The sequence below is a fragment of the Rutilus rutilus genome (genome assembly GCF_951802725.1).
Source record: "Rutilus rutilus genome assembly, chromosome: 5".
NCBI classification, from domain to species: Eukaryota; Metazoa; Chordata; class Actinopteri; order Cypriniformes; family Leuciscidae; genus Rutilus; species Rutilus rutilus.
In genome coordinates this window covers 28,805,627-28,817,649 of record NC_140213.1, presented here as the reverse complement: position 1 = coordinate 28,817,649, position 12,023 = coordinate 28,805,627, and the positions used below count along the sequence as shown (strand labels likewise).

The 12,023-nt window shown below is 37.0% G+C and overlaps 1 protein-coding gene across 2 annotated transcripts in view; it reads left to right on the top strand.

Annotated features, from left to right (window-relative positions):
- The window catches only part of fchsd2 (FCH and double SH3 domains 2), a 102,190-nt gene that overhangs the window by 77,240 nt on the left and 12,927 nt on the right, over positions 1 to 12,023 (top strand). The window contains exons 9-13 of one of the 2 annotated variants that reach the window (XM_084409495.1): positions 1,328 to 1,450; positions 2,036 to 2,131; positions 4,467 to 4,541; positions 9,008 to 9,124; positions 9,728 to 9,832. In XM_084409495.1, the coding sequence (XP_084265621.1) occupies positions 1,328 to 1,450; positions 2,036 to 2,131; positions 4,467 to 4,541; positions 9,008 to 9,124; positions 9,728 to 9,832 (516 nt within the window). The remainder of the gene's footprint in view (positions 1 to 1,327; positions 1,451 to 2,035; positions 2,132 to 4,466; positions 4,542 to 9,007; positions 9,125 to 9,727; positions 9,833 to 12,023) is intronic. The other variant, XM_084409496.1, reaches the window with a different exon arrangement.

Genomic DNA, 12,023 nt, shown 5'->3' with positions numbered 1-12,023 from the left:
AAACCAGGAAGCTTAAGATGTCCCGCACCTTTGAAAGAATAGGAAATGAATCATTTCGCATTGAGCCAGTGTGGTGGGTGGAGGTGGACGGGACCCTATCAGAAGGAAGCACAGCCTCTCTCTCTCTCTCTCTCTCTCCATCTCTCTCATGCATACGACACCCATGTGCTTCCTGACAGCGCCGGTACCTGCCGTAACCCAGTGGACCCAGAGTATAATTTCCAGCTCACCCACAGCAAACAGTCGTACAAATCAAAGTCTGTTTTCGAAATGCATTCCATCCCAGTACTGCTGAACATGGAGGGACTGTGAGAGAGAAAGAGGGAGACGGAGGGGGAAAGCAGAGGTTTCGAGTTTTGTTTTTGCACGTTGAGGCCTTGGAATCTGAACTGGCTAACCTTTCCCAGCAGCTGCTGCTGTTTGAACAATCTGCTCTGATCCAAGCGTCTCTCAGTCCAGAGAAAACAGGCGTCTGTTCTGAGCTTTGGCCACAAGGGGGCCGAGACAAGAGAGACGTTTGTCCTTCTATCTGTCTTTAATGCAGATGTGTTTGTCTGCAAATGATCTACCTATCTATCTGTCTGTCTGTCTGTCTTTTGTCACTTCATCGGCCTGTTGTTTAATTCTGTCATTCTTTTTGTTGTTCTTTCTATCTGGTTTTGTCTACCACTTTGTCTAAATTCATTCTATCATTTTATTTGTCTGTCATTTTATATATTATTATTTCAATCATTCTATTGTTTTTCTATTTCGGTCATTCTTATTGATAATTATTTCTGTCGTTTGTCTGTCATTCGATCTGTCGTTCTTTCCATTTCATTCCATGTCATTCCTTTATCATGGTGTTCAGTCTGTCTTCTTTCATTTTATAATTTTATTATATAATTATGTCATTCTGTCGGTTGTTTTGTGTCTTTATCTATCTCTTTCTATCATTCTTAATTCTTTTATCATTCTTCCCATAGTTCTTTTTTCTTATTCCACTATTATCTATCATTAATTCTGTCATTCCTTCTCTCTGTAAGTTTATCTGTCACTCTTGGTATCATTCTTAATTCTCTATCTTTCTATCATTCCATCTGTTGTGCTTTAATAATTTTTTTCAATCATTCTGTCTGCCTTTTTTGCCCCTTTTTTTCTATTCTGTCTACCGTTCAGTCTGTTTGTTGTACTTTCTGTTGTTCATTCTATCATTCTGTCTGTCATTCACATTTCTCTCTTTGGTACCTCCGACCTTTTCTGAAAACACGAGGAGATTTGTTATTCATTCAGTCCAAACACAGAGTGTGTGATCTGTCTGTCTCTGTCTGTGTGTGTCTCTCTTTAGGGTCTGGAGGGGAACGTATACGACCATGTGAAGGATTATCTGATATCCTTTTGTCGGACCGAGTTGGAAGCGTTTCAAGCAATCCACAGCACCTTCCAGTTCCTCCTGGAGAAGTCCAGTCGAGTGAGTCACACACGCTCTCTCTCCTCTTACTTGGTTTCATCACTCCCTCAATTTCCCTCTTCGTTCCCAGAAATAGATTCGCTCTGCCAGCTCCTCATTATCGGCTCCCCTATGAAGAAATCCCCTCACACACACATCATTCCTCCACTCTGCTGATAAGCACATCTGGCTGAGCACTATTTCACTAGCCAAGGGGGTCTAATTTTACATACCACTATTGTGACGTGTGTGTGTGTGTGTGTGTGTGTGTGCGCAAGAGAGAGAGAGAGAGAGAGTTACGCAAGGATTTTTCCTTCACATGATCTTAAAGGGATAGTTCACGCAAAAATAATCTTTCTGTCATCATTTACTGAACCTCATGTCGTACCAAACCTGTGTGGCTTTCTTTCTTCTGCGGAACACAATAGAAGATATTTTGTTGAACATTCGGGTCCGAACAACATTGAACCCCATTGACTTAAAATTCTTTTATGTTCCACAGAACAAAAGAAGGTCAGTTTTGGGTGAACTCTCCCTTTAAAGGGACATTTTACTTGTCAAATACTCTTGCATCATGTTTGTTAAATAGTTATGTTTTATGTCCAGGTGATGCAGGACTTCAACCAACAGCTGTTCCTGCAGGAGAATCCCGTGTTTCACAAAGCACAGGACTTCCAGTTCCAGCCCAGCGACAGCGATACAGTGAGTTTCATGCATGCAGGTTTATAAACTGCATCTAGACAAATCAAGAACTCCTATATTACAAGTTCATACGTTTGAGTCAGTTAATTTTATTCATTTATTTTTCCAGTTGAAAGAAATTAATAGTTTTATTCAGCAAGGATGCATTCAATTGATCAAAAGTGACAGTAAAGACATTTATAATGTTAAGGAAGATTTCTATATCAAATAAATGTTGATGAAAGATTCAAGGTTTCCACAGAAATATGAAGCAGCACAACTATTTTGAACATTGATGATAATCAGAAATATTTCTTGAGTTTTGAATGATCATGTGACACTGAAACCTGGAGTAATGATGCTGAAAATTCAACTTTGCATCACAGGAATGAATTACATTTTAAAATATATTCAAATAGAAAACAGTTATTTTAAATTGTAATAATATTTCAAAATGTTACAGTTTTTACAGTATTTTTGATCAAATAAATGCAGCCTTGGTGAGCAGAAGAGACATAAAAAATCTCACTAACCCCAAACCTTTCAACAATAATGTATGTGTACAGGAACATGTGTTTTTCAGTCATATAATCACTTTGGAACATGAATATCACAAATTCATCACTGAATTTTATTCAGGTTAAAATATCTCATGGCAGGGAATCCACCTGTGTTAGTTTCATTATTAAGCAAGCCAACTCTCTCTCTCTCTCTCCTCCTGTCCTTCTCTTGGTCTTATCTCTACTCCTATATTTAAAAGTTGAAATGGTCTTCAAACGTTTCAGATTTTATTCAGCGTTGACAGCGTCATCGACACATACTTCACAACCGCGCCGAAAAAGCTCACAAATTTCATCATCACCTTCTATTTTTAGCCTGGTTCATCTGAGAGTCTCTGGGAACAGAATTTCTTGTTCCTGTGATGATGAAGTAACATCCTGCTGATTAAAACTCTCTTCTGTGTCTGCTCGAGCTTTAATCACGACTCATTTTGTGAACGTTCCTCTCGTTAAACTACAGTTCTGCTCGAGTGGGATTGATTTTTAGCCGTTTCGAACTCCTGGTAGCTTTTTTATTTTAACCATTCATTAACCTCTTAATATCTCTCTGTATTCTTTTATCCTATTTTAAACTTCAGTTTCAATTTTGAGTGCTTAAATGACATAACTAACTTGATGACAATTTATCATGCTAATTTAGTACAGAACCCTCGATCCATGCTGTAAATTTAGTAATAAAGAATTATCTTACTGCTCTTTAAGCTTGAAGGAACCTTCTAAATGGTGATCAATCCATCCCAGTCAAATAAATCTAAACCACAGTCTTTTCTTTTCCAATTAAATGAAATAAAAGATATTGGCTTCTAAAACCACTTTTTTTTATTATTGTCTTGTCTGGCATAATGTTTGTGCTATTTTGGGGACTTTTCTGTTGAAGCAAATGTTGATTTGCGAATTATCGCAAGTGATTTAATTTTGTCATTATTTATTTATGTTATTGATTATGAGCATTGAGAATAGCTGGATGGCTGAAACGTCTGCTCTTGCTCTATTAAAATAATTGATTCTTTTGCTAAAGACTTTGTCTAGTTTTTTCAGAGTGCGAACCATCTACAGTCTCTTCATTATTATTTATGTAAAAATTGCATTTTAATTTTACAATCCTAGAATTTTCGTAACTGTTCAAATAAAAATAAATCAATTTAATGAATTATCAGTTTTTACCAATTTTCACTATAATTTATGTACAGAATCTTTATGAAATTACAGTATTGGAACTAAAACCTTAGCAATGCTTAGTAACTGCAGTTTCTCTTTATTACTTTATTTCGACTTAATATATTAATGACTAAAGGAATCTGGATCTAAAACGTGATTTGAATTTATAGACATTTTTTCCCCTGTAACTGCTAGAATGATTGCGAACCGCAGTACAATATTGATTGATTAACCATCAATAAGCTGAATCAATTAAATTAACAATTAATCAATCTGTGTTTAATTATTAAAATAACATCCCAGAACTAACTTTAAGGTTGTATTACCAAAGCATCTGCTCTCTCTCTCTCTCTCTCTCTCTCTCTCTCTCTTCCTTATATCTTCTTATAGTTCAGTAGTTAATAGATATCGTGTTTGTTAGCTTTTACATCTCTGAGCATCTCTCTGACTGCTTTGCTGTTTCTAACCCTGTTGTAGTTTTCCTGTCCTCTAACAGTCTGTTTCTAACCCTCTCTTAACCCCACCGTGCACGCGTGTGATGTGTGGTTTGTGTGTATGATGTGTGTGTGTGTGTGTGTGTGTGTGTGTGTGTGTGTGTGTGTGTGTGTGCACCCATCTTTCCCTCCTCTCTGGCTCAGACTCTGAGTTCGGTGCAGCAGTTGGTGGACATTGAGCCATCGGCGGTCAGTGTGATGAGAATGACTCTGGCGCAGGTACCACACAGTCTGTTGGACTTGATTTCCCATCATGCATCAGTGTCCTGCAGCCATCATCAACCAGTTGTTGTTGTTTCTTGCATGTTGACATCAGCCTGTGCACCTGTGTGTTTGTTAAACTCACTGTGAGTGGACACATTTAAAGGGGAAATTTCATCATTGAAAACTAGATTTTCGCTATTTCTTTTAAAGGTGAAGTGTGTAATTGTTTTGCAGGCCGGGATATGTATATATATATATATATGCTTGTCCAACCAATAGCAGATCGAAGGAGTGTTTAAAAAATATATAATAATAATATATATATATATATATATATATATATATATATATATATATATATATAGTGAGGAAAAGAAGTATTTGAACACCCTGCTATTTTGCAAGTTCTCCCACTTGGAAATCATGGAGGGGTCTGAAATTGTCATCGTAGGTGCATGTCCACTGTGAGAGACATAATCTAAAAAAAAAATCCAGAAATCACAATATATGATTTTTTAACTATTTATTTGTATGATACAGCTGCAAATAAGTATTTGAACACCTGTCTATCAGCTAGAATTCTGACCCTCAAAGACCTGTTAGTCTGCCTTTAAAATGTCCACCTCCACTCCATTTATTATCCTAAATTAGATGCACCTGTTTGAGGTCGTTAGCTGCATAAAGACACCTGTCCACCCCATACAATCAGTAAGAATCCAACTACTAACGTGGCCAAGACCAAAGAGCTGTCCAAAGACACTAGAGACAAAATTGTACACCTCCACAAGGCTGGAAAGGGCTACGGGGAAATTGCCAAGCAGCTTGGTGAAAAAAGGTCCACTGTTGGAGCAATCATTAGAAAATGGAAGAAGCTAAACATGACTGTCAATCTCCCTCGGACTGGGGCTCCATGCAAGATCTCACCTCGTGGGGTCTCAATGATCCTAAGAAAGGTGAGAAATCAGCCCAGAACTACACGGGATGAGCTGGTCAATGACCTGAAAAGAGCTGGGACCACCGTTTCCAAGGTTACTGTTGGTAATACACTAAGACGTCATGGTTTGAAATCATGCATGGCACGGAAGGTTCCCCTGCTTAAACCAGCACATGTCAAGGCCCGTCTTAAGTTTGCCAATGACCATTTGGATGATCCAGAGGAGTCATGGGAGAAAGTCATGTGGTCAGATGAGACCAAAATAGAACTTTTTGGTCATAATTCCACTAAACGTGTTTGGAGGAAGAAGAATGATGAGTACCATCCCAAGAACACCATCCCTACTGTGAAGCATGGGGGTGGTAGCATCATGCTTTGGGGGTGTTTTTCTGCACATGGGACAGGGCGACTGCACTGTATTAAGGAGAGGATGACCGGGGCCATGTATTGCGAGATTTTGGGGAACAACCTCCTTCCCTCAGTTAGAGCATTGAAGATGGGTCGAGGCTGGGTCTTCCAACATGACAATGACCCGAAGCACACAGCCAGGATAACCAAGGAGTGGCTCTGTAAGAAGCATATCAAGGTTCTGGCGTAGCCTAGCCAGTCTCCAGACCTAAACCCAATAGAGAATCTTTGGAGGGAGCTCAAACTCCGTGTTTCTCAGCGATAGCCCAGAAACCTGACTGATCTAAAGAAGATCTGTGTGGAGGAGTGGGCCAAAGTCCCTCCTGCAGTGTGTGCAAACCTGGTGAAAAACTACAGGAAACGTTTGACCTCTGTAATTGCAAACGAAGGCTACTGTACCAAATATTAACATTGATTTTCTCAGGTGTTCAAATACTTATTTGCAGCTGTATCATACAAATAAATAGTTAAAAAATCATACATTGTGATTTCTGGATTTTTTTTTTTTAGATTATGTCTCTCACAGTGGACATGCACCTACGATGACAATTTCAGACCCCTCCATGATTTCTAAGTGGGAGAACTTGCAAAATAGCAGGGTGTTCAAATACTTATTTTCCTCACTGTATATATATATATATATATATATATATATATATATATATATATATATATATTTTTTTTTTTTTTTTTTTTTTTTTTTTTTATATATAATAAGTTTTAAGGTTACGGCTTTTGACTGTTCAATATATGAATCTATGTAATTTATATGTAGTAATATAATGTGTCGGTTAATATATATATATATATATATATATATGTATATGTGTATATATATATATGTATATATGTATATGTATATATATATGTATGTATATGTGTATAGTAATAGTTAATAATAGTAATAAATATTACAAGTTATTTATACTTATATTATATCTGAGGTATTTATTGCATTCAGTTCCTGTTTTCTTGACTAATTGAACCCATAACCTTGGCATGTGGTACAGGTCTAGGTTAATTTACACACTTCACCTTTGGAATAAGATTGATGTACTATGCATCACTGGAACACTTGATTTTGATTGGTCAGTCTGTGTTTTTCTTTGCTCGGATATTTTTGACTATGATTGTTGTCTCAGGCATCAGATTTCCTATACTATGATAGTTTAAGTGTCTTGTGTCTCTGTTGACTATTTTCTTATATAACATATCCATTTTAATTTTCAGTCAGTCCTTAGTAACTTAAATATGGATAGAAAAATGCTACAAAAGTGCCTTTTACACTGTAACGCTGTATTTTGCTTGTCAAATCCTTAGAGCGTCAACTGTTTGACACGTCAAAAACTCTCAGACACCGTCGCTAGGATTGATCAACAGTGCAAACATACACACACACAATATTTTCCATCATACAGACACGCAGAAAGCGTCAAAGATGCACGCATTCCATCACGCTCTCCCCAGACAGCATCCGTGTGTGAATTTGAAGCAGAGGCACATGGGATTGATTAGGCATTTGCGAGGGGTTCTGATCCAGATGGAGTCCCTGCAAACTGTCATGTTTCCCAGCAGACTCGGGCAACCCAGCATGCCTCAAACACACACACCACATCTGCTTAGGGTCACGCCGAGAGAAAAAACAGGAAGACGTAAAAAAACAAAAACGTCTCAACGGGAGAGTGATGTTTAGATGCTTTTTTTTTTTTTCTCCCTTTTAAGAAACTCTTTTGCCAGCCGTGGCTAGTGTTTGACATCAGATTGATGTGGCAGTATCGAGTGAAGATGTTTGTGTTAAAGTGCTCTGATTGAATTTATATTGATCAGTGTGTTGCCGTCAATTATTCACAAATGCAAGGGTGCGTCGTCAGCAATACTGCCAGATATGGTCAATATACGCAAGTCATTCCTTATGATTCTAAACCAGCTGGAGCGTCACAAACCATTGATGTTGTTTGCATTTGTTGTCTCTTATAGCAGGGGTAGAATATGACAGCTATTTCAGAGATTGAGAAACTTATTACATTTGATGAAAGTTTATGACGACAATTATAATGTGCACTACCATTCAAAAGGCTGCATTTATTTGATCAAAAATACTGTAAAAACAGGAAATAATGTGAGATGGTATTACAATTTAAAAGAAAAGTTTTCTATTGTAATATATTTTTAAGTGTTTTTTATTCCTGTGATGTCATAGCTAAATTTTCAGCATCCAGTTCAACTCCAGTCCTCAGTCTTGATCCTTCTGAAATCATTCTGATTTGCTGCTCAATAAGCATTTCTTATCATTAATGTTGAAAATATTTGAGCTGCTTAATCTTTCTGTTGAAACCATTATACATTTTTTGAGGATTCATAGATGAACAGAACATTCAAAAGAATAGCATTTATTTGAAAAATATAATAAAAAAAATTGTCTTTACTGTCACTTTTTATCAAGTGAATGTGTCCCTGCTGAATTGAAGTAGTAATCTTACTGACCCCAAACTTTTGAACAGTAGTGTACACGGATTCATTTTTTGCAGTAAGACCCGAAACTTGTATTAAATCAAAAAGATTCCTGGTGATTTTAAGACTCTTCACACTCATTGGAGACGTCGGTCTAAATGCATCCTCTGGTTATATTGTGTTCAGGTGTTTAAACTCAGAAATAAACAGATGCTTGGGAGAGACTGGCAATTAGTGGACGACAGCTGGAATGATGCTGTGATGAAGGAATAATAGACAGACTTGAGATTTGAGAAGACTTTGTAGCTGTTATGTACTGTGCAATGCACATGTCCCACAATGAGCCTCAACTCACCTCCTAAAAAAGCAATTATGTAGCATCTCATATCCTTAGATTGAAGAATCAAGCATATTTTTCTTGCGCTATCTTCAGACCTTACGTTTGTTCACCGTCTTTTCCCACTGGTCGACTCAGGTTGGTTAATTTGAATTTAAGTTGATTGATTAATCCATTGTGCTTCAGATCTGATATCAGAGATGGTGAAATGTCCTCAACACTGTTCCTGGATCTGTTCTTTCTGTTTGTAATTGTGAATGTAATTAGTTCACTATTTTACCACTCTGATCTCAAACCGGTGATTCCAACAGGTGTGTGTTGCTGTGTTAACTGTTTGTGTGTGTGTTTCAGAGTCGACAGCTGGAATCGGAGACGGGAACCACCGAAGAACACAGTCTCAACAAAGAGGCGAGGAAATGGGCCACACGTGTGGCCCGCGAACACAAAAACATCATCCATTACAAACGGGTAAGAGGCGCTGGATGCACATTCATACTCGAAAACAACATCTATTATAAAGCGCGCGCGCACACACACTTGAACATCTGTAAGTGGCGAATCTTGTAAAAATTTGTTACAAATTCTGTTGAGATGCAAACTAATTACTTAATTACAAATGACTGAGACAAAAACCTTCCTGTTTCATGACAATGTCCATGTCACATGAATCCACAAAATTAAAAGAATAAAAAACGTTTAACCCTTAGATCTCTTATTATTTTATTTTATGTGCATTACAATTCAGTGAGTCCAGCCCCAAAATTCTGGACATTTTAACTGTTTTATTAGATTTTAATGACTGTATATGCAGTATTTCGTATCTACAGTACAATATAATATTATATAATATTTTTTGTATTGCAATATTATTATGTTTAATCATCATGAAATAAAAGTGGTAGAACAGACACTGCCACAAATGATTCTGTTGAATGTTGTGATTGTATCTTGTTTGATTGTTAGATTAGTGGCAGGAAATGTGATTCGATGCCATGATTTTTTTTCTTTTTTCCACGTTGGTTGCTTGCCAATTGAATTGAGCTGATTAACGGTAATTTGCTTTTATGGCAGGCTCTAGAGGAATGTGAGACACTCGGGACTCCGCCCACGGAACAAAGCCGGATCGAGCTGGAATTCCGAATAGAGGAGGCCAAGGAGAACATCCGCAAAGCAGAGGTGATGTGTGCCGCACGTCTGTCACCATTTACTCACTTTTGTGACATTCTGAAACACGTACAGCGTTTTATCTTCCGAGTAACACCAAAGGAGAAGGATAGCAGGATGTTCACGCCACTTTTACACTACTGTAAGAGATTGTACATATCCTCGCACAAAGCTATCAGAAGACTTATAGTGCATGAGTTAGATAGTTTACGTTTGTATTTAGGAAAGGGCAGATCAGAGAAAAAAAACAAGGCAGAAGTACTTAGTAATAATGTCCCAAACGTCTCCCACTCTCCTTCTGTAATGAATGCATTTCCCTTTCCAGACAGAGATGCATTTTCTCTCTCTCTATTGATCTGTTCAGAGACAGGCTGTCAGTCTCTTTGTCTGATCAATATGTCTTCTCCTCTAAGATGTCCTGCCGTGTCCTTACACATGACTTCCAGCAGCCGTGGCGCCCTCTGCTGGCCCAGCCTGTGACCTCTCTTATATGTTAACGCAATAGTTCACATAAAAATGATAATTGTGTCATCATGGTTTAATCACCCTCATGTGGCTCTAAGCCCAAATGACGACTTCATGACGAAGAAATGTCTTTTCCATGCGCTGTCAGCATACAATGACCTAGAGATGTCAAACTCAAAAACAGTCAGTAAATGAACCACTAAATGCTATAAGTCTTGAGAAGTCATATAATTATGCTTTCCAACATCGCTCTAAAGTCTAATGCACACTAGCATTCAAACTTGCCGTTTATGATGCATCACATCTGGTTTGTCATCATTGACACCAAACAAATTGGTCCTTGCATGTCTTGTAACTGATACAATCCCATCAAATTTGAATGTGCATACGGTAAGTGCAAATTCCACATTAGTAAATGGGTGTGGGACAATATGAGAGTGAGTAAATGATGACAGAATTTACATTTTTGCATGAGACTAACTCATGACAGTAAGATTGTACTTTACTCGTTCGCTGAGAATTTAATAGACAATGTATGTAGTAGATAAAACACCATCTTTGTTTTTCCTCTTGAACTCAGAGCAACTGAAGCCAAATTATCGTTAGTTCTTACAGACCATTAAATATTTAATAACCCCATTAAGAACTAATGGACAAGCACTAACAACACAACAAGCAGAATAAGGAATGAAACAAAGTTTGGAAATAGTAAGCTTTTATTTGGCAGCAGGCAATGTGCCAGAGGAGTCTGTGTTTGCTCATCAACAAATATTAAAAGTATAATTGCACTTTAATTATTTCCTTTGAAAATGTTTGTCCCCTCAGAATTACATGAAAATGAAAGTCGTACATAGTATTTCTACTCCGAAGCAGCTTCCAAATGCTGTTTGTTGTCGGTAAATTGAAACTGATGAGTCTTCAGAAAGTTAATTTGCATCTTTGCCTAATAATGAGAAAAGCTGAAGTGCAAGGACAGCTGTACGCTCCTCTGAGATCAGACGCCTCACCTGTCTAATGAGGAGAACTACCCTAGACATTGACTTCTGAGAGCTCAACGGCCTGTGTTTGGATATCGAGCTTCAGCGACGGGACGCTCACACTCCCAGCAGTTTTTAATGCATCTGTTTTCCTCTGTCTGACACTATCTGGTCTTTTTTTAAATGCTGCTTTTTATGCTTTTCAAGGCTACTTTCTGACAGCTACTGTTTGTGACAGCCACGTTTAATGATCAAACTGACAACCTTTACATTTCCAGGACCCAGAATTGCATTTTGAGAGTGAGTTTGGTAAACCTGGACTGAACCAGTGTTATTTTACTATTATTTTTATACTATTGTAATATATATTACAAATATATATATATATATATACTGTATATATATATATATATATATATATATATATATAATTAAAATATTAAACATTTAAATAATTATAAAAATATTATTTATTTCAATTAACAAAAAATATTATTTTTAATAGTTTTAATTTTAGTTAACAATATCAACACTTGACTAGACTGAACCACACTGGATAACTAGTTAGTTGTTCAGAAGTTGCTGCTTGAGTACCACAATATATGTAACTGTTGTATGAACAGAACAGTCGATTTATCTATCTTTTTAAAATTGTTTTCAGTTTAATTTTATTTTAAGTTTTAGTAACTTTCTATGTGCTTTTGTCATTTGAATTTTTTATATATACTTTTGTTTAGCTTTATTTTTGTGTCACTTTTTTT